This window comes from Geotrypetes seraphini, chromosome 5, assembly GCF_902459505.1.
Source record: "Geotrypetes seraphini chromosome 5, aGeoSer1.1, whole genome shotgun sequence".
In the NCBI taxonomy this organism is placed as follows: domain Eukaryota; kingdom Metazoa; phylum Chordata; class Amphibia; order Gymnophiona; family Dermophiidae; genus Geotrypetes; species Geotrypetes seraphini.
Window position 1 is genome coordinate 82,022,924 of NC_047088.1, and position 21,557 is coordinate 82,044,480.

At 42.5% G+C, this 21,557-nt stretch overlaps 2 protein-coding genes across 5 annotated transcripts in view; one reads left to right on the top strand and one right to left on the bottom strand.

The window, feature by feature from the left end:
• Positions 1 to 4,822: 4,822 nt before the first annotated feature.
• LOC117361163 (TRPM8 channel-associated factor homolog) lies at positions 4,823 to 7,337 on the bottom strand. Its single transcript, XM_033946133.1, has 2 exons — positions 7,158 to 7,337; positions 4,823 to 5,537 (listed from the first exon to the last, which is right to left on the bottom strand). Exon 2 carries the CDS (start codon positions 5,516 to 5,518, stop codon positions 4,949 to 4,951), a length of 570 nt encoding a protein of 189 aa, XP_033802024.1. The 5' UTR covers positions 5,519 to 5,537; positions 7,158 to 7,337; the 3' UTR covers positions 4,823 to 4,948.
• A 1,136-nt stretch (positions 7,338 to 8,473) lies between these two features.
• The window catches only part of PHKA1 (phosphorylase kinase regulatory subunit alpha 1), a 252,951-nt gene continuing 239,867 nt past the window's right edge, over positions 8,474 to 21,557 (top strand). For 2 of the 4 annotated variants that reach the window (XM_033946129.1, XM_033946130.1), the window contains exons 1-2: positions 8,475 to 9,547; positions 19,391 to 19,549. In XM_033946129.1, the coding sequence (XP_033802020.1) occupies positions 9,470 to 9,547; positions 19,391 to 19,549 (237 nt within the window). In that variant the 5' untranslated portion in view covers positions 8,475 to 9,469. Of the gene's footprint in view, positions 9,548 to 19,390; positions 19,550 to 21,557 lie in introns of those variants that run through there. The other 2 variants (XM_033946131.1, XM_033946132.1) reach the window with 2 other exon arrangements.

A 21,557-nucleotide genomic window follows, 5' to 3' on the forward strand; every position in this document is an offset into this window, starting at 1 on the left:
ATGTAGGTAGAAGAGATGATGCTGTGACTCTCCACAAGCTGTCTGTGCACTCTGTTTGAGAAATACTAGAAATCTACTGGTATGTTTTAAATGTGTTTGCTGATTTTTATCCCCCCAGTAACCCTGAAGATTCTGTGATCCATTCTTGTAATGGAACCTAATGATGTCATAATGTTGATTAAAACTTTCAAACAGTTCAGAGACCAACAGAGTAAAGGGAGGGAAGGTTATTGTACACCACCTTGGGTGAATATTTTCACAATGATGGTAAATAAATTCTAATAAATAAATAAACAAATTTCCCCCCCCCCCCCCCCCTCTCTGCAAATCTGTCTAAGGGAGACATCACCAACTGGTCCCCAACAAGGAGACAGTGAATCCATATTCTTCACTGGAAACAAAGATACATATCATTTTCACTCTCCTTTCCCCATCTCCACCCCCAACATGGTATTCTCTCTCTACCCTCTGTTCCCAACCCTCCTACATCCACTTCCATAATCCTCACCCCTTCTCAATCCCAACACACTCTCTACAATTATCTCTCCCTGCTGGCTTTATTCTGCCAGTTTGAATTCATTGTGTCAGCAGGGGAACACCACCGACCTTCCCACCTATTCCTCCCTCCCATCCCTTTGTGCACTGGAACACCACTAACATCACTGATGACATCAGAGACATCAGATGCAGCAGAGGGAAGGCCCCAGCGGGGAAGACCGTGAAGCAGCCTGTTCAGAGTGCTGCCACCAGTTTTGAGGCTTCAGAGGTATGTAAGGTGGTGTTCCGGTGCACAAAGGGATGGGAGGGAGGGATAGGTATAACATGGTGGGAGGGTTGGTGGGGTTCCAGTGCACAAAGGGAAGGGATCTTAACTAGGGCTTATTTTGGGGGTAGGGCTTATATTAGGACCTACCCCGAAAATCATGCTAGGGCTTTCACATTCTGCTTTCTAAAAAATACAATTCAAAATATATTAAAGTAGACATTTGTTAATTAATCTATAAAATAGACTCTAAACTTTCCAAATGAAAGAACAATTATAGAAATATTCTAAAAGTAATCAAGAATAAAACCAATGATCTTCTTTGCCTAAGTCCTTAAGTTAATACTCAGAGAAAGCCAATTTTCAGATTACAATAACCCCCTAATTCTATTAACTAGCACCAAAATCGCATACTCAGGTTATACAATACTGCCAGTTACATGCCTAACTTACCCCCCCCAACACCTCCTTTTACAAAACCGCAAAAGTGTTTTTTACCTCTGGTCGGCATGCTGAATACTCTGCACTGCTCCTGACGCTTATGAGCGTCGGGAGCAGTGCAGAGCATTCAGCGCATCAACCAGTACTATATCAACCACTTTTTCGGTTTTGTAAAAAGGGGAAGGGGGGGTTTAAATGTTAAACTAGGTACTAATTGACTTAAAGTACCAATAATGGCCCTAAACTGGCACTAATTGGTACTGATTTGCAGTTATGCATGTATTTCCAAGTAGGCACAATTCTATAAACATACTTCCAAATTCTGTGTATAGCACCTAAGGTTATACATGCACATCAGTGCACATAGCTGATGTGCACACTAGAGAATGATATGGGAACAAAGTTCCCACAGGCTCTGTCCTCATCCTCACCCCATCCTCTCGAGCTCTGGCCCTGTCCTTGTGGACTCTATCCTCATTTTATATTTAAATCTTTTTATTAAAGTACAAAAAGGGACAATGTTCTATACAACTGTTTATAAATCACAAATAGAGCCTTAAATTTTGATCTGGTTTTGGTATAACCTTCCCAAAGATTCAGTTGCCTATGTTTTTATATTATCCGGGAAGGTAATTGGATTGTCATTCAGACATAGGTGTAGAAGAGAACCTAAACTTGTAGTGGATGAACAAGAAAATGTGTCTATTAAATGTTGGAAATGTTCCTTGATGCCAGCAATGATGGATGAATCTGTTGCAGTAACAGTAAGATGCTTTAACAGCTGGGCACATGATGGAAGGACTTTGCAGATGTCTGATCAGTAGACATGATTCTTGTTGCCACATCAAAAGCAGGCAAGACACAATGATGTCATTTAACAGTAGTTCATTGAAATACAAAAACAGCTTTTGCAGATTTTAAATCATTGAATTTAGTTGTCAATAGGGTTGTCAGATTTCCTCTTTAAAAAAAAAGAGTACACTTGGCCCTGCCCCATTTCACCCCTAGCCCTGTCCTGTCTCCAGTTCCAGCCCCTCCCCCACCCCCAGCTGAACCTCCTGTCTCCTTCCCCGAAGTCTGGAGGGTATCTGCTCAGCGTGGATGTCAATGCGATGACATCATGTGTAGGAAGCATGGGTAGGAAGCCATCGTGTTGACATCTGTGCATGCACAAAGGGCCTCTAGATGTGGCCCCAAGCTCAGGGACTTCCAACACTCAGACAATCTGCTGGGTTTTGGAAATCCATCCAAGCACCCAGACAGTCCTCTAAAAATAGGACATGTCTGGAGAAGCATAAGAAGAATGAGACAGTAGGCAGGTGCAGGAAGGACAAGGCGGGAGTCTAGAATGAGAAGAAAGAAAAAAATCCTTGCCAAGAAAGATCCTTTTTTCTGGGGAAGAAATGTATATTGGTTAACTGACAATTGGCTAAGCCCCATACCATGTTCACACAGTAGAAGAATGAACTGATGTCATGATTAAGTATGAGAGATCGTTGTTGAGAAAATCAAAGTGAATTGGATTGACAGTCTTTAAACTCTCCTGATGCAGTTAAGGATTGCAAGCGAAAGAAGAAAGTACCTATCCTTCCTGCACCTGCCTACTGTCTCATTCTGCTAATGATTCTCCAAGTTTGATTCTTGGAAACTAGTCAGCCCTTTTTGGGCCTTGAAGAATTCTATGTATATGTTCAAGGTGCATGCAGGGGTACTTCCTGAGCACCTTTGATGCTTTTGTTGGTGGTTTGATGTTAAGAAAGCTGGAGGAAAAGTCTATAGTCTGTTATTAAGACATGGGGGAAGCTTCTGCTTGCCCTGGATTGGTAGCATGGAATGTTGCTACTCTTTGGGTTTTGGCCAGGTATTAGTGACCTGGATTGGCCACTGTGAGAATGGGCTACTGTGCTTGATGGACCATTGGTCTGACCCAGTAAGGCTAGTCTTATGTTTCTTGTTCTAATGTTTCTTTTTGAGGAAGAACACAATAGCAAGTGGGAGTTATCTCTGGTATCATATGCGTAGCGCAACGGGATATCAGATATGACCTACGAGTAGTAGCACTCTTCGGTTTATGTTTATGTCATTTCCTCATTCATCCCTGCGTAATGCATTTTTTAATGTTTTATATATAATGCTTTAATTAATTTAAATAGGTTAAACGAACTTAGCTTCATAGCGAACATGCTTCAATTTTAGAATGAAGCTCCCCAGTGCCAACGCGTTTCGCACATCTTTATCAAGGCTGGGGATCTCAAAGGTTTACACACACTACTTGTCAAGCTTGTATTCATATATTTATCATAAATATTAAAGAGTGACGAGGATGGCTCAATCTTTTTGAGCAAAACAGTTGATTCTTGGGAAAGTTCCCATTGGTGACCCTACTTCACATACTGTCGATGGAGTTATTATTGATCTAAGAGTGGAATTTTATTGAGGTCTTTTTCTCCACTTTTATAGTTGATGGTAATATTTGTTAAGTGAATTTATTTTGCTCTCCCAATACAGAACATTCATACTTATATAGTATTATTAGTTAACCTCCCATATGTTATTATGTCATGATTTAAGAAAAAAAAAATATGAGGGGCATAATCAAAAACAACATCTAAGTCCCCTTTTGGCCTAAGACCCTAGGCATACAAAGTAGGTAGCAGGGAAATGTTCATTTTTGAAAAAAAACATCCAAAATGTGGTTTTTTTTTTGAGAATGGCCTACCTGTACGTTCAGCAGTTCCCTATGTGTATGCTTACAACACATTCCCGACCAACATATCACCCAAGTCCCAAACACACAAAACAAGACCTTTTAGGCGAAGGAAGGGCCAGTCCTTCACTTAAAAGCACGATTCTCTAACTGGCGTCTGTCATAAACAACGCCGGTTAGAGAATTGTGGAACCATCTCCCCCACAACGATCGTGGCAGGAGAGATGCCCAATCTCTCCTGCCGCTACCCATAGTGACTCCCCCGAGACATCACGGCAGAAGAGATGCCCAATCTCTCCTGCCACTACCGCCCCTGAACTCCTCATGCGATCGCGCTCCTCACCGGCAGGAGGTATGCCCAATCCCTCTTGCCGGACAAGCCCCCCCAAACCCCTGCTGGACCACCCAGCCCATCCCCAGACCCCCCTCCAACCCCCCCGGACCTCCCACACCAGGACCCCTCCTAACACCCCCAGACCCCCCTCTAACTTTTATTGATGGCTGGATGGACAGGTCCTTCCTCCATCCGGCAGATCTGCCTTCATCTGAATGGCGGGCCTGCCCCTTCCCGATGCATTTTGGGATACACCGGGTAGGGGCCTAGGGCCTGATTGGCCCAGGCATCTAAGGCCCTGCTCACAGGAGGGGCCTTAGGCACCTGGCCAAACTGGAATCTTAGATTGACCCTTGATAAATTTATAATCCATTATTCTTTGCCCCCTGCTCTTATCCTCCTCCACGATAGCTTCTCTATTCCCGACCTACCCCAATCTCCCACCCTCCCCTATCAAGTTCGGTTAAAATTTGTTATATAGCTGATAAATTGCTGTAAATCTGCTGTCAACGCGGATCCTAATCTAACTGATGTAAACCGCCTAGAACTTGCCGGGTATGGCGGTATATAAGAATAAAATTATTATTATTATTAATTTGTTAGACCAGGACAACAGTCACAATCTCTTGTTTGCTTTCAATTGCAGTTTGGAAGTCATTCAGTGCTGTTCGTATGTGGTAATGCTGTGAGGACTTTTCAGAATTTAAAGTCTTGATGTTTTCAGAATAGGCAAAATGCTTAAGAAGGAAAATCCAAACCTATTGAGGATTTTATTGCTAGGAAACTCACTCAATACATTTTTGTCCTTGTTGTTTTGGGCCCAGAACCGAGCTTTTCCTACAATAAGTACTCCCTTTCCTTCTGCTACAAACTTGTGGACTTCATCAGCATCTTTACTACTGTGAAGAGTACAACAGTAGACACTGGCACTAGCTTTGAAGCTTGACAGCTCACAGGCAACATTTTCTTCTGCAAGGATATCATGGAGATTCTTTAATTCATGTTCTACAGCAACATTTCCTTGCCTTCCATTGTCAAGCCAGGATATTGCATTGAGAATAAACTGTTTTTGTTCTGGACTGTTGATGTGGTCCTGATGGCTTGCAACCACAACACGCCTCCTGCCATAAAAGGCTGCTGCTACATATATTTGTTGATGGTCATCTACTGTAAGAGAAAATGCCAGTGCACCATGCACCAGAAGATGGGATGGAGGATCCAATCTATCCAGTTGTAATTTAGTCACCCTATCCAGTAGACGATTTATGTCCATGACAAAATCTCTTCCATACCTAAAAAAATGACAACCACTTTAATGAAAATATAAAATGGATATTACATTATCTTCTATGAACAAGAATGTAGTAAGAACAGAAAAGCTCAATATTCAAAAACATTCTAAACAAATGCTTGAGTTATTCATTCAGGGGTATATTTATCTTAGCTTGTTGTATTTGAAGGTTTAAAAAAATATTTTTAAACATATTTGCCCTTAAAATGTACCAAAATTCCTTCATAACTTATTAAATTGTTTTGCATTATTTATGATGGAAGAAATAATGCAATTTTCACCATGTAAGCAAATTTTTACACTTAAACCACTATATTCAATGTCACTGAGATATTAGGATATCTTGCTGAATATCCAGTTTAAAATACCCACTACGGTATTACAGCAGGGAGTTATCTGCATAAAACCTCTAAATTAATGCTTTAAGGGATCCTTTTATTAAGGCATGCTTAACGCGTGCTAAGGATTAGCGCACGCTAAATGCTAAGGCACCCATAGAATATAATGGATGCCTCAGTACAGGGGTGTCAAATTTGGCCCACGGGGTAATTAAATTTGGCCCGTGAGAAAATAACCTGTTCCTTCCCTCCCTCCATCTCATTGTTCACCATCTCTCTCCTGGCTTCCCAGTCTTATCTTCAAAGCAGCTTGCAGAGGATCGCCGATTTGCTGTAGCAATCCTAGCAGGCTGCTGCAGCCTCCGCAGCACATTCCCTCTGCCTTGGGACTGTGGTAGAGAGAAGCTAGAGGACGCTAGAAAGAAAGGGGAAAACATGAAGGCCTTCCGGGGGTGGGGGGAGTCAAGCCCTGGTGTAGAAGTACACAGAGGGAGGGAAGGAGGGGTCCAAAGAGACATGCATATGCCGGACTGAGGGTGGGGATAGGGGAAGGAATAATGAGTCTAAAAACAGGAGAGGGAGAGAGATGGTGGACAATAGGATGGAGGAAGGAACAGAAAGGAAGAGAAATTGGACACAAGGGATGGTTTGGAAGGGGGATAGAGATACTGGATATGAGGGTAGTTGGTAAGAGATGGTGGACCCTGGGGTGGTGGGGAAGGAGAGAGAGATGCTGGATGAAAGAGTAGTTGAGAAAAGGAGAGATGGTGGATCTGGGGATGGTGGGGTTCATCACTGCAGCTGCGGGGATGGAGATGAAAAAAAGGAAAGATGCCAGACCTCCGGGGGAGGGAAGGGAAACAAAAGGGGAGGACAGAGATGGATGGTTAGCATGGAGAAAGAAGGAAACGACAAATAGGCAAGAGACCCTGGCAAGCGAGTTATCAGAAGACAACCAGAGCCTGGGAACAACATGATTTGAATAATGACCAGACAACAACAAAAGGTAGAAAAAATAATTTTATTTTTGTTTTGTGATTACAATATGTCATATTTGAAATGTGTATCCTGCCCGAGCAAGCATGAACTAGGACCTAAAAGAGAGAGGAAAAGTCTTTTATATTTACAGTGGTACCTTGGTTTACGAGCATAATTTGTTTCAGAAGCATACTCGTAATCCAAAGCACTTGTATATCAAAGCAAAGTTCCCCATAGGCCATAATGTAAACTCAGACGATTCGTTCCATAACCAAGGTTTGCTATGGTGGCCCAGGGATGGGCACCTGCCTGGATGATGTCCGGGTGCCGCAGCCCCTTCAGCAGGGTGACTTCCTTCCCTCGGGATCCCCGTACAGCTGTCCTCCCGCTTCAAGAAATGACTCTGCCGTCCGCCAGTGCCTCTCAGCTCCCGAATTAAGCTGTCCGCCGTCCCGTGTAAGCATGCGCATGAGCTCTCAGCTCTTGAATTTTAAGCCAGCTGCCGTCCCGTTAATGCGTGCATCAATTCCATTCCAGTGAAGTGGGCCTGCTGGCCGGACACAGGAAGGACCCATCCAGCCAGGAATCTAAAAAAGGTTAGGGGGGGTCTGGTGGGGGTGGGCTTGGGGGATCTAGGTGGGCTACCTTTGAGGGGGTGGGGGTGTCCGGCAGGAGGGACTGGGCATCCCTCCTGCCAGCGAACTTTCGGGGGGGGGGGGGTCCAACAGGAGAGATTGGTCATCTCTCCTGCTGGTGATCGTTGCGGGCAGCTTTGGGGTGTCCGGCAGGAGGAACTGGGCATCCTTCCTGGCGGTAGTTGTCACAGGGTGGGGGGATGGGATGGATTGCCTGGGCTGCTAAACTGATTGCGGCAGCCGCCTGATCGGAACATATATCTGTTTTGACTTCATCTAAGTCAAAACATATAAGTTCCGTCCAGGCAACCTTGTTAAACTTTCGATTATTGCTGCAGGATGACTAAGTTTGGTTGGCCCACCTCCCGCTCTGACCATTCCTCAAAAAACAACCCTTTTCATTCTGGATGCACAGCGGCAGTCAGATGCCTAAAATGCCTCTAGATATATCTAAAAACCCGTTTCCATTTGCTGAGCCAGGTTTTTAGACATATTTTCATTTTGATTATGAGCCCCATTAACGTTTAGTTTTTCTAGGTCAGGGGTGCCCACAACGTCGATCGCAATCTACAGATAGATCGCAAAGGCAACGCAAGTCAATTGCGGAGCCCGGGATCTCTGCCTGCTCCCCGCTGAAGCCGCTGCAAAGAAGGGCCAGGCGCGTGCAGCAATTGCATGCTGCTGGCCCACAATACTTCCCCCATCAATTCTGAGTTCTTATGAGCGTGGGGCGCAGCAGCTCCCTGTGCTAAAAAAACGCTATTGTGGTTTAATAAAGGGGGGTATATTTGTCTATTTTTGTATAGTTGTTACTGAGGTGACTGCATAATTTCAAGTCATCTACCTTGACCTCTTTGGAAAAAAAAACCCGAATATAAATGATAATTAACATTTTCTCTGCGTACAGTGTTCCTTGTGTTTGTTTGGTTTTTAAAATTTTTATTGTTGGTAGACCATTTTTACTTGGTTATTTTAAAAGTAGCTCGCAAGACAAAAAAAGTGTGGGCACTCCTGTTCTACGTTTTCCCTTGGCAGCGGAATTTAACATCGCTCCCTAGAAGAACAAATTCGAAAACGAAAGTTAACAGCTGGAGGCCTTGTCGGAAGAGACAAGCAACTCGAAAGAAAAACAAAACAACTCAATCCTTAAACCGTGAACAAACCCCCCACTTGATGAAAGCTTTACTGCAGCTAATGGAGGAACTTTTACACCGTGGATGTTAACTTGACCGCTCGTGCGCTCTCCACTTCCCCGCTCCCATTTCCCTAGCGCGCGCCGGCTGCCACTCACTCGTGCGAGGAGCTGGGCACTGGAGGGTGGGAACGCGCGCGGTCGGCTGCCTAGTCGATGCAGGGGATTGGATGGTGGGAGTGAGCATGCCCGGGTGGGCCCTGAGGTGGTTGGACCTGAGAGAAGTGCGTGCGGTGCTCCAGAGAGGCTGGGAACTAACTATCGAGTTTCTGCTTGGTTCTCCCATGCTTTCACCCGGTGGTGTGCTGCCACTGAGCACTTCCCCCCCCTGGGAGACTGCGTGAACTGATTCTGGACGGAGGCGTCGGGTGCTTTGCCGTTGGCTCATTCAACGTTGTTTACATTGTCTCTGGGTTTTTTTACTTGAAAATTTTTTTAGGTTGTTTTAAAGGGACCCAGGGCACTTGTTTTAAAATACGGTTTAAAGGTATTTAAATAAAGGATTATTAACTGGAAACTTTTGATTCAAGCTTCGTGCACTTTTTAAGTTTAAACATTGCTCAACTTGAGAATCACCGGCTTATTAGTGGCGAAACGCATGGCTGTTCATTTTAAAAGCTAAAAACATTGTTGTACTCCTTTTCTGCTGAGGACGGTTCCCCCTCCGACCTGCCTTCCTTCTCTCTTTTTTTTAAATACTATTTTATTTTTGGAGAGTGCTCACTGGTTTTCCAAAGGGGAGATTTTACAGTACTCGTGGATGAATATTTTAGGGCTCTTGGTGTGAAAAATGAGAAGTCGCAGTAATTCAGGAGTACGGCTGGACGGCTATGCCAGACTGGTACAGCAGACCATCCTCTGTCACCAGGTGAGTGCAGATGAACTTGTATCGCTGTTGCTCTGCTGGAACTGGGTACGGTTTCCAACAAGTGGTAAAAAAAAAAAAGAATAGTAAATAAAATAATTTGTATATATTATAAGTGTGGTCGATAACCTCTAGATGCATTATGCATAGGAACCAACTTTTCAAAATTATTGGGGGTCCTACATCTCTCTGGACACAGAACTTGCTCCTATGTTGCATGTTCCGATTTGTAGAGCAGTAATTAAGGGTGAAAGACGTCTAGTCCAGTGGTTCGCAACCCTGTCCTGGAGGACCATCAGGCCAGTCAGGTTTTCAGGATAGCCCTAATGAATATGCATGAGAGAGAGATGCATATAATAGAGGTGCCAGGCATGCAGATTTGCTCCATGCATATTCATTAGGGCTAACCTGAAAACCCGACTGGCCTGGTGATCTTCCAGGACAGGGTTGGGAACCACTGGTCTAGTCAACTATACAGTATTGTGGTGTCATGCTGGCAGCATTGTGGGATACTCTGATTCCATGACTTCCCATTGATGCAGTTGGTGTATGAATCAAGCAAGCCGCTCATTGAAACGGTCTTGTGTAGGACGGCAGTAGCTAAAAGTGGCAGTACTGCTGGCACATTTTTATTGTGGAAATAACTTTCTTGCTGTAGGTGGTAAAGATAGGTAGGATATTTAACTGTTTTGGACTATGTTGCCTAAAATCTGCCTAGGGCAGATGAGCCTTTGTGGCCATACTTGGTAAAAGTCCTCCCAGTGGAGAGAATAGTGAAGGATTAGAAGGCAATCTCTAGGATGGATGGAGCATAAAAAGGAGGGAGACTGTGAAGGAGAAAGGGAGGATATTCTGAAGGGGGAGAAAAGACTGAAGAAGGGATGAAAATATTAAGACAGGAAGAAGCAAGCAAAGAATGAAAAGTAGAAAATTGAATAATAAATAGGCAAAACAAGAAAATTAGTAAATCTGCTCAAATAAAACACAAACAAAATTAGATGACATAAAGCAAAAAAAAAAAAAAAAGGGGGGGGCACCCATAAACTCTTTACTGGTAGGAAGACTCACATTTTCTAAATGATATTTTAGTCCTGGTCTATGGGAAATAGAACACCTTTTTATTGGAAGCTGGAGTTGGAGCATTGGAGCAAACCAGTCTCTATGCTTTATCCTCAAGTGGTGGGGCAAAAGGTTGGGCTATGGCTCTGGGTCCACATCATTCTGCTGCTACACTCTTATGATACAGGGAGTCAGAAAAGCAATGATAAAAAGTAATGGTACAGAACAATTTGTGAAATATATGTGTGGATTCTATGTTGGGCAATGTACTGTATACTTCTCTAGAATGAAAATTGCAAAGACTATGGAACATTGGATGAAGTTACAGGGAAATCAATAAAAATAAATATTTTTTTCACTCAGAGATAGTTAAGTTCTGGGATGTGTTGCCAGAATATAGTTTTAAAAAAAGGTTTGGACAAGTTCCTGTAGGAAAAGTCCATAGTCTGCTATTGAGACAGACATGGAGGAAGTCACTGCTTGCACTGGGATCAGTAGCATGAAATGTGCTACTATTTGGGTTTTTACCAAGTTCTTGTGACCTGAATTGGCCACTGTGGAAACAGAATACTGAGCTAGATGGACCATTGGTCTGACCAAGTAAGGCTGTTCTTATAAATTATGCTCTCTTCCAATTTTGGAGCATAAGTAATAGTTCTGAACAAAACCTATTACAAGTTTACATTCTGAGATATGAACCAAGGCCCGGATTCTCTAATTGGTGCCACTTTTCACAGATTTTCAAAACGACTACACGTGCCTAAAATATCGGTGCTGGAATCATGCCTCCATAGGCACTTTACGGCGCCTAGTGCCAGTGTAGGCATGGTTAGGCACCATAAAGCACCTAAAAAGGTGTGATTCACATCAAAGGTAGGCTCCAGAAATGTAGGCCTGGAAAACCCTGGCTTACATTTTCAGCGCCTATCGTTGCCAGAGGTGTCATTCTCTAACCGGTGCTGTCGCATGATTGACACATGATCAGTGGCTGCTTTTAAGACAGCCGCCGGCAGTGGCGCCGGTTAGAGAATCTGGGCCCAAGTGAACAGGTGTCCGCAGTGAGTAGCTGGACTATGAAATTTCTGCCTAATACAGAGTTACCAAAAGACACCAGATCATCATAACACGTGGAAACATTCTTTTGGAATTTTTTGACAGTAACTTGTTGAACTTGCTCTTTTGCAAACATTACTTTTGGATGGAAAAGCAATTGTGCAGTTATGAAGTAATTGAGAAAAGGTCAATTAAGTGTATAGGGAGTGGTACATCTTGTCTTGTTGAAGTGGAAGGAGATTTAAATAGCAGTTCTTTAGACATGCAGAGGTGTCTATTTACATGACTGTGATGAGGACTGCAAAACCCACAGAATGTCCCTGATTATGCATGATATGTTATTTTCCTGGGCATTAATTGTTGTTGCTGGCTAGAAATAAATTAATGATGGGTCTAGTCCAGTGGTTGGCAAAATATCTGTGTGATAATCAATTTTATTAAGAACCACAACAGCTCCTCCCTTGTCGGCTTTTTTAATGATGATTGATCTATCTTCTTTTAAGGCAGTCAAAGATTGTCTCTGTTCTAACGACAGATTCCCCTGAATTTTCTGTTTGTTATTACACCAGTGAGAAATTTCTTTCAAAATACACAGTTTGAAAGCATTCACAAGTGGATCAATCGGAATCGGAGGAGACCATGTGGATTTCAATTTGACTTTTGACCTATTGTGAGTTTGAACTTGATCTGCAAAAAATATTTGTAATTGTAATTTACGTAAGAATCTTTCCAGATCGATATTGAATTGAAAAAAAATCGAATCTGGTAGAAGGAACAAAAGATAGTCCGTTATTCAAAACAGAGATTTCTTTGGATGTTAAAGTTCTATCGACGGACTATCTTTTGTTCCTTCTTAATAAAATTGATTATCACACAGATATTTGCCAACAGTTAAGTTGCAGTGATACTTATGAGAAGATAAGGTTAGATCCTACAACTCGCCTGCAACGCACGATTTTGAGAATCACCAATCAAGGTTTAACTGATGGTTTTCTCACTAAACATAAACACAGTTTTTTGAATAAATCTTTTCCAACCACAGCAGTTTTATACACCTTGCCTAAGATTCACAAAAATTTAGATCATCCACCTGGCCGCCCCATCATGTCATCTTGGGGTTCGGTACTTGAACCATTGTCCATTTTCGTTGATCAATTTTTGAAATATGAAGTGCTCAAAATCCCATCATATATCAAAGATTCAACAGATTTTTTAATTAAAATTTCAGATATTCACGCCGATGAGTTTCCATTTATTTTGGTCACTTTTGATGTAAAGTCCCTTTATACATCCATCCCACATCAGGAAGCTTTGACAATCATACAGAACACTTTAGAATCACGCACTAAACCAGCATTCATTCCCATTGATTTCCTACTCACTCTCGCCAGACTAGCCATGAAAGAAAATTTTTTCCTTTACGATAACCAGCTGTACAAACAAAAATCTGGAGTGGCTATGGGGGCAACCTTTGCCCCATTGGTAGCAAATCTTTTCATGGCAAATTTTGAATCCGAATGGGTGGCAAATTCTCCTTTCAGTGACAAATTATACAAATGGTTCAGGTTCATTGATGACATTTTCGTTTTATGGAAGGGTTCAGAGGATGAATTGTGCTTGTTTTTTCATTGGTTGAATTCGTGCAATGATAACATACAGTTCACCATGAATAATTCTCATGACTCTATTTCTTTCCTGGATCTCAATATTTGTCAGGTCTGTGACCATTTTGAAACTGAAACGTACACTAAACCTACGGATTGCAACACTTTTTTGAATTATGGCAGTTGCCATCCGCCAAGATTGAAGGACAGTCTTCCGTTTTCTCAGTTTCTGCGTTTAAAAAGGAACTGTTCTTCTCTAAGATCTTTCAAAGCCCAATCTAAACTATTAATGCAGAAATTAATTAATAGAAGTCGAGGATATCCCCATTCAGTTATAAAACGGGCCTTTAAGCGAGCAAAGTACATAAATCGTGATTTATTACTGTACAACACTAAGAAGAACAAGGATGATAGGGACAAGATTCCCAGGTTCCAGCTGCGATTGTGAGGAGAAATTGGAAGATTCTACAGACGAATCCTGTGTTTCAAGATGTGGTCTCAGACTGACTTTCACAAGAGAAAGAAATTTAAAAGATATCTTGTGTCCAGCAATCTTTAGCATGCAAGCAGTAGAGAAATGCAACATTTTACCTAATGGTTTCTACAAATGCGGAAAATGTAGCATATGCACGTCAACTAGACAAATCAAGGAATTTTTGAATCCATCAAATAATAAAACATATTTCATCAAACATTTTTTGACGTGCGATTCAAGCTTCATTATTTATGTCATTCTTTGCCCATGTTCAAAATTATATGTGGGCCAATCAATTCATCCATTTCGCATCAGAATTTGTGAGCACAGATCAAACCTCAAACGTGGTATCACCAATGCTCCAATTGTTGAACATTGTCAGCTTTTTCAACATACTTTTTGTCAACTTCAGTGTTGGTGCATAGATAAAGAACCACTGAACATCAGAGGTGGTGATCGCCAGAAAAAACTGCTTCAGAGAGAGGCCAGATGGATCCATAGACTTAATACCCTGACACCACATGGATTAAACATGAATATCAGTTGGAAAACATTTTTCTGACATGTCTGATATACATTTCCCTGACATTCATTCATTTTTTATATTCTATTTTTTATAACATCAGTGTGGGAGGGCTCGGTTTCATTTGTTTGCATTTTCCTCCAATGGGATAGCAGTTTTTTCAGCCGATTGCATGTTGAACACACATGCGTCGGCGTCTTTATTCTTTCAATTTTTCATGATATCAGTGTGGGAGGGCTAGGTTTCACATGATTGCATTTTCCTCCAATGGGATAGTAGCTTTCTCAGCTGACAGCATATTTAACACGCATGCGTTGGCGTCTTTAATGCACAAGCGCCATTTTTGAACAAATTGTTGTTTAAACTGATAACAGTAAGTACTACATTATTTGATGATTCATACAATTTAAAAGTTGTTTGGTGATCATTGAATGTATTCATTTCTTGCAGTTTGCCTAAAAAAATCCCCCGAGGAAGCCACCAACGAGTGGCGAAACGGGCCCCGTTACAAGCGCCATTTTTGAGCAAATTGTTGTTTAAACTGATAACATTTGCCTAAAAAAAAACCCCGAAGAAGCCACCAACGAGTGGCGAAACGGGCCCCGTTGGGTCATCACTGCGGGTCATTACTGCATGAGCGATTGATGGCATCGCTCTGAATATCAGTCGCATAGAGGCACTTTTCTATATAGAGCTAAAGATAAGTGCTTCACTTATTTACCTATTCATTGAATGTTGATTTAAATTTCAATTTACATGCTTTAAATTATGAGTGAGAGTATAGGGTCGATGAAAGAAAATCCTGCCTGCATTACCTCCTTGGCGTTCAACCATTGAACGTTGCAGGATTACTGAGACCCTTTCTCTCAACTAAATAACAACTTTTAAGTTGGTTTAGAAACCTGTTCTATTGTTTCGAATGTCTATTCTTTGAGGTTTCTTTAAGCCTGGGTTAGATATAGTGTTCCAGGTTGTAGTGATGCCATCGAGACTTTCTTGGATTTTTTGCATTTGAATCAGCTGACTGAATCTGTGGCTAGTTCTCTTGATCAAGATGTGGTACTTGATGAGATAGTTCATGCTATCTGGGGTCTCAAAGGGGGTAAATTGCCTGGACTGGACAAATTTACCGGTGGTTTTTATAAGACTTTTAAATTTCTGGTGGCGCTGTTAATTAGCGTGGTTGTATAACTCTCTTATGCGTAGTGCAGCCCTACTTTAAACACACGGGCTAGCACTGCGGGGAAGGAGGCAGAGAGCAGGAGAGTCGGGGCAGCAGAGATCAGTCTGGGTGGCAGAGAGCAGGGGGAGTTTGGATTGGGGCAGAGAGCAGGGCGGTGAGTTGGGTCAGAAAGTAGGGCGGCAAGAGGAGAGTTGAGGGCGGCGAGGTGGGGCTGAAAGGCTGGAGAAGGGCAGAGAGTAGGGCGGCGAGAGGAGTAAAGGCAACGAGATTGGGGCAGCAGAGGGCAGAGCGTGCAGAGAGCAGGGTAGCAATGGAACTGGAGAGTCGGAAAGGACGTTTGCAACGGGTCCCCAGCAGTATCTTCTTGAGTTTATCGGCCAGCCCAGTTGGTTTGCAAAATTTGTTTTGTGAATCGCATCCCTGCCTACTTTGTATGCCGTTCTCCTCATTTGCATGCACGGATCAGAATCGGATTGGCAGAGAGGTAAGTGAATCGGGCCGGAGTAATATCGGGTCGCAAAGGAATTGCAAACTGATCAGTACACGATCAGTTTGCTTTGTGAATCTAGTCCTTAGACCTTGCGGATAAGCTGGGTTCTGTGCAGGATAGCATGGCATCCCTTTCTGATCCTTCTGGTGACCCCAAATTGGCCATAGAATATCCGGATCTGGTTTGTCTGTTGATGGACAATCTGCTATCGCTTCCAAGACGTTGTGGTCTGCTCAAGCAGGTCCAGTAGAAATGGAGGATCTGAATTATTTTCAGGTTTATGGTTTTGTCACCCACTATGATTTACACCTTACTTAAGGCCTGCAAGTTTCCTACTTCTTTGGGTTTGTTCTGGTTTGGAAGGCCTTAGAGAGACGGTACAGTTTCTCTTTGGAAGGTACAGATTCCTGAGGTCCTTGGGTTTTTGCAGCGCATGTTCAGTTGATGGCCCTCTCCTGTTACTGAGGTAAAATCCTAGACTTTCCCTTGCTTCTTATGGAAGCAGCATTGGTTGTGTTTTGAAAGGAATTGCTCATGTGCATCCCCCTGTCCATACGTCTCTTACCTTTTGGGGATCTGAATTTGTACTGAATGTCCTCTTGAAAACCCTTTTTGATTCTATGAGGTTGACTTCAATTAAGGATCTCACTCTGAAAACTGTGTCCCTGATGGTGATCTTATTGGCCAGCAGGATGAAGGAGCTTCAGATTCTGTCTTGATAGGATCCATATCTCTCATTGAAGAATTTGATGTCTGCACTGTTTCTTCCCCCTCATGGTGATCTCCCCCTTCTGTGTGAACCAGAAAGTATGGCTAACCTCCTTTGTGGATGGAGTTTGAACTCAACTGCCAAGAGGCTTCACAGGTGACATGTTCTCAGAGTTCTGTTCAAGTTGTTGCAGGAGATGAACAAGTTTTGCCTCTTGGATCATCTATTTGTTCTGTTTCATGGCTATAGGAAGGGCCAATCCAACAACAAAACAAACTGTTCTTGACCTTCCTTTATTTCTTCAATCAATGTTAAGAAAAATATCCACATCAACTGTATTAAAAACTAATGGACCTGACATGGGCCGTGTTTCGGCTAACAAAGCCTTTCTCAAGGGGTTCGGTCATTAAATAATACGCAGGTACTGTGGAATTGGTTTCCAAATCGCAGAAGCCATGTATAGAACGAAGCCAGGCTGGCTACTAGTACACATCTAAGGCCTTCATGGCCTACATTTGCAGAACAAGAGAGTACCTTCTGGATTGAGAGCTTTCTTGACTTAGGGCTCACAGAATCTTCTGGGTAGAGGCCTGGGCAGTTTCTTTGGAAAATATCTACTGGGTACTAATGAAGTTGTTGCTCCATTCTTTTGTGAAATATTACAAAGTGGATGGCTAGCCAGAACCCATTCTGACTTAAATATAGCCTTGAATACATCTCAGTTCAGGATAGTACAGCCATGTCGCTAAGGAAGGTGAAAGTTAGTCATAGCTGTTAATGTCCTTTCCTTTAGTCTGCCATCCTGAGACCTTCCCTAAGAAGATTATGATTGATGGAACTCATAGGGATCTTTGTGTTTCACTCCAGTAGTGCTGCAAAAAAAAAAAAAGGGAATGGAATGTAATGGAATTTATGGGGCATGGATGTGATTTCTGGGATCTTTCATTCTGGAGCTTTCCATTGAGCACAGGTCCTTTATATGGTTGATGTCGCTGTAAAAGATCAATTTATTTACGTCCATCTGCTGGTAAGTAATAAATAACATGCCAGTTGTTTAGATGGTATAGTCAGACTAAATTTCACCTTTTCCATGCAGAAGCATGCTTATTGTGGAAACTTCTTTCAATATTAGCTCCATTTATGTTTGCTATTTGTATTTGGTATCTAGGTTTAGAGTTGATTTTTATTTTTAAAAAAAGGCATGCCCTATTTTGTACAAGTGCATTTTCTTGACTGGCAGAAACATCTTCAGCTGTAATTATGGCTTGGTTGTTGGGGTGGGGACATGAGCAAAAGTGTCTTCAGCCTCAATTAAGGCTCTAGAACAATGGTCTCAAACCCGCGGCCCGGTGGCCACAGCCAGGTACTATTTTGAGGCCCTCAGTATGTTTATCGTAATCACAAAAGTAAAATAAAACAGTTTCTTGATCATATGTCTCTTTAGCTGTAAATTACAATATTATTATTAAGACTTTTCCAAAAGGAAAGATTTATCAACTATAAAGAGTTTTACCTCATGCAAAATTGTCATTTTTTAAATAAGACATTAGCTATTTTTTCTGAGGCCCTCCAAGTTATAGTGTGACCATATGGCTCCAGAAAAAAGGGGACGGATTGAGACATCCGGGTTTTACTTCCATTGAAAGCAATGGAAGTAAGGAGAACAGATTGAGACATCTTGGTTGCTTTCAATGGAAGTAAAACCCGGATGTCTCAATCCGTCCCCTTTTTTCTGGAGCCATATGGTCACACTATCCAAGTACCTACAAATCCAAAATGTGGCCCTGCAAAGGGTTTGAGTTTGAGACCACTACTCTAGAGAGAAGGATGAGTCATTTTCGTTCCCAAAAAGAACTCAGATTTGGGGGAAGAAGGAGAAGAGGCACTTAAGTGAGTAAGGGGGAAAGAATGAAAATGAATGAAAGGACTGAGGGAAAATAGAAGAGATGAGGTGGGAATACAGGATGTATTACATCCCTGGAGAGTGAGGCCTAGAGAAATTTAAAAATCTGTATCTATTCTACTTTGTTACTTCAGAAGATGAGTTATATTGGTAGGCTTATGTATTTATAAAATAAGTGAAGAAAACTTTTATGGCTCAGTTCACAACTGTTTATATCCTTGCTGTCTGATGCAACAGTCTCAGCTCCGATCTGCAGAGGAAATAGGAGTCTATATGATTTTTTTTAAAAATTGAAATCTAAAGATTTGGCTGTAATATTGCATAGTGAAGTACATCTATAGAGGAAGTAGCACATCCCCTGAAAAAAACAAGGTGTGAAATGGTTGAGCAACCGTCTGGCTAAAGTTAAGTGCTTCCTCCTTTTTTCTTCTTTCAGATGCACATATGAGTTGGTATATTAGCCAAATTTGAAAATATTTTACAAATGGACCAATGATGAATACACCATCCCAGTAAGGGCATGAAAGAAATTTTGTTTAGTGTCCTGGGTGTATGAGGTCCTAAGTTAGGTTTAACACTGTACAAGTTTACTCTCTTAAGATACATACTAATTAGGAAATTATGAAGGGGAGCAAAGAGAAGAAATCAAGTACTGTACTTGTATTCCTTTAATGTTAGGAAAATGAATGGCATGGTGACTTGCGTAAGACAGTAGGAAGTGCTACAGAAAAACGTTTATCTAGTTATGTTCTTGATCTATCTTTACCAGGTTCTAATCTCTGGGATTGCTTCTCATTCTTACTGTCTATACTTTTTCACTAATGGTATTTTTTCTCCTGTAAATCAGAATCCAGTAACAGGCTTATTACCAGCAAGCTGTGATCAGAGAGATGCCTGGGTTCGAGACAATGTTTACAGCATCCTTGCAGTGTGGGCACTGGGGCTGGCATACCGCAAAAATGCAGATCGTGATGAGGATAAAGCTAAAGCGTATGAACTAGAACAGGTAAGAAAATCTATATTCAGGGCCTTCATGAGTTAGGAGCTTAAGAGAGGACTGCATGGGCTAAAGTGACTGAGGCACTGCAAATTAGAGAGTGACACAGGGGAAAAAATAGTCCTCGCTGCAAACTCGGTTCCCCCGTCCCTGTGAGCTTGGTCCCTGTCCCCACAAACCATCTGATCCCATCTGCACAAGCCTTGAATAGTTTGGGTTTTGGTTTTTTTTTATAATTTTTTATTAAAGGTGGGAAAGAGAGCACAGACAGGTATCTAACAGAGTAGATTATATACACAGTGCAGTTATACAAACATCTCAAGCCAAAAAGCAAACACATGAGAAACAATGAGAAAGGAGCAGAGAACTCCTAGGTAATCATGAAATGTTACTGTACTCTCCACACACCAAATTTTGTCTATTAATAACTACACAGATAGACATGCTAGCCCTCGGACACCCTTCTTCTCTCAACCAGGGCATAGCCACCATTCATACTACACACTCACACACCTTTTCCATCCTTCTTCCCCTCCCCCCCAGGGCCGGGATCCTGGTGTAGCGGAAGCCTTGAATAGTTTTATACTGAACTTATATTATTAAAGTATAAAAAGAAATAATATTCTGTACAATTGTCATTTTATAAATTACAGTTCTGGCTACCGAACTAGAGGACGAGATCTTTAGTTGGCAGGGCTTTGTTTATAAACGTTTATCAACACAGCTACAATACTACTTTATTCTAAAGCAAAAGAAGAGAAATATATATTTTTTTCTACCTTTGTTGTCTGGTTACTGCTTTCATCATATTCTCTTCCTTCCATCTACTGTCTGCCTTCTTTCTGCCTTTTCCATATGGCATCTGCTCTATTTCTGTGCCTCTAACAGAAACTGTCTACCTCTCTCTTCCACGCCAGAAACTGTCTGCCTTCCCTTCCCTACCAGACACTGTCTTTCTCCCCCTTCCATCTCTCCCTTCCCCTCCCCATTGGTCTGACACCCATCTTCTTCTCTCCGCTTCACCCCGTGGTCTGGCATCTCTGTCTTCTTCCCTTCCATCTCTTACTCTCTCCCCCAGGTGGTTTTTAGCATCTCTCTCCTCCTTTCCTCCCTTCAGATATAGTATCTGCCTCCCCCAATACTCTGGTATCTCTCTCTCTCTCCTCTCCCTTCTTTTTCTGCTCTTCCTTCTCAATTTGTTTTCTACCTCCTTGTCTACTTTCTTACTTTCCAGTCCTCAATTTCCCTTTCATTGTGTCTACCTACAGCTTGCCACCTCTTTCCCTCACCCCTTCCAGTATCTCACTATCTCTATCCTCTTTCCTCAATCCAGCATGTGCCCTTTTTCCTTTGTCCCCTCCTTCCATCCAGTATGTGCTCCCCTCTATCTCTCTCTTCCCCACTTCCCTTCAGCGTCTGTTCCCCTCTCTCCTCCCCACTTCCATCCAGCATCTGTTCTTTTCTCTCTCTCCTCCCCACATCCTTCAGTGTCTGTTCCCCTCTCTCCACTCCCCACTTCCATCCAGCATCTGATCCCCTCTCTCTCTGCCCCATTTCCATCCAGCATCTGTTCCTCTCTCTCCTCACCACTTCCATGTGGCGTCTGTTCCTCTCTCCCCTTTGGCACGCCACTTGATCTCTTCCCCCCGTCAAGCCCTCCCTTCCTGTCACCTTTGTAGGTGCTTTTCAGAATGGAGGTTTTCTCTCTGAGCAGCCCGGACGCCATAGCCTTTTCACAGGTTGCGTGTGACTGCCCCAAAACTTTTCTTCTGACGCGAGCTGCCCAGGCAGAAACAGGAAGTTGCTTCAAAGAAGTTTTGGGGCAGTTGTGCGCAAACTACAAGAAGGCTATGGCATCTGGACTGCTCGGAGAGAGAAAACCTTGTTTCTGAAAAGCACCCGCAAAGGTGACAGGAAGGGAGGGAGCTGGCCCAACGAGGGGAAGAGATGCCTGGACCACAGTGCTGCTGGACTGTGCGATCATGAGGAAGGCTGATGACTGGGAAGGGTGGGAAGG

What these genes read in the sequence shown, in the direction of transcription:
- LOC117361163 (XM_033946133.1), bottom strand. Translation starts at nt 5,518, where the DNA reads ATGGACATAAATCGTCTACTGGATAGGGTGACTAAATTACAACTGGAT.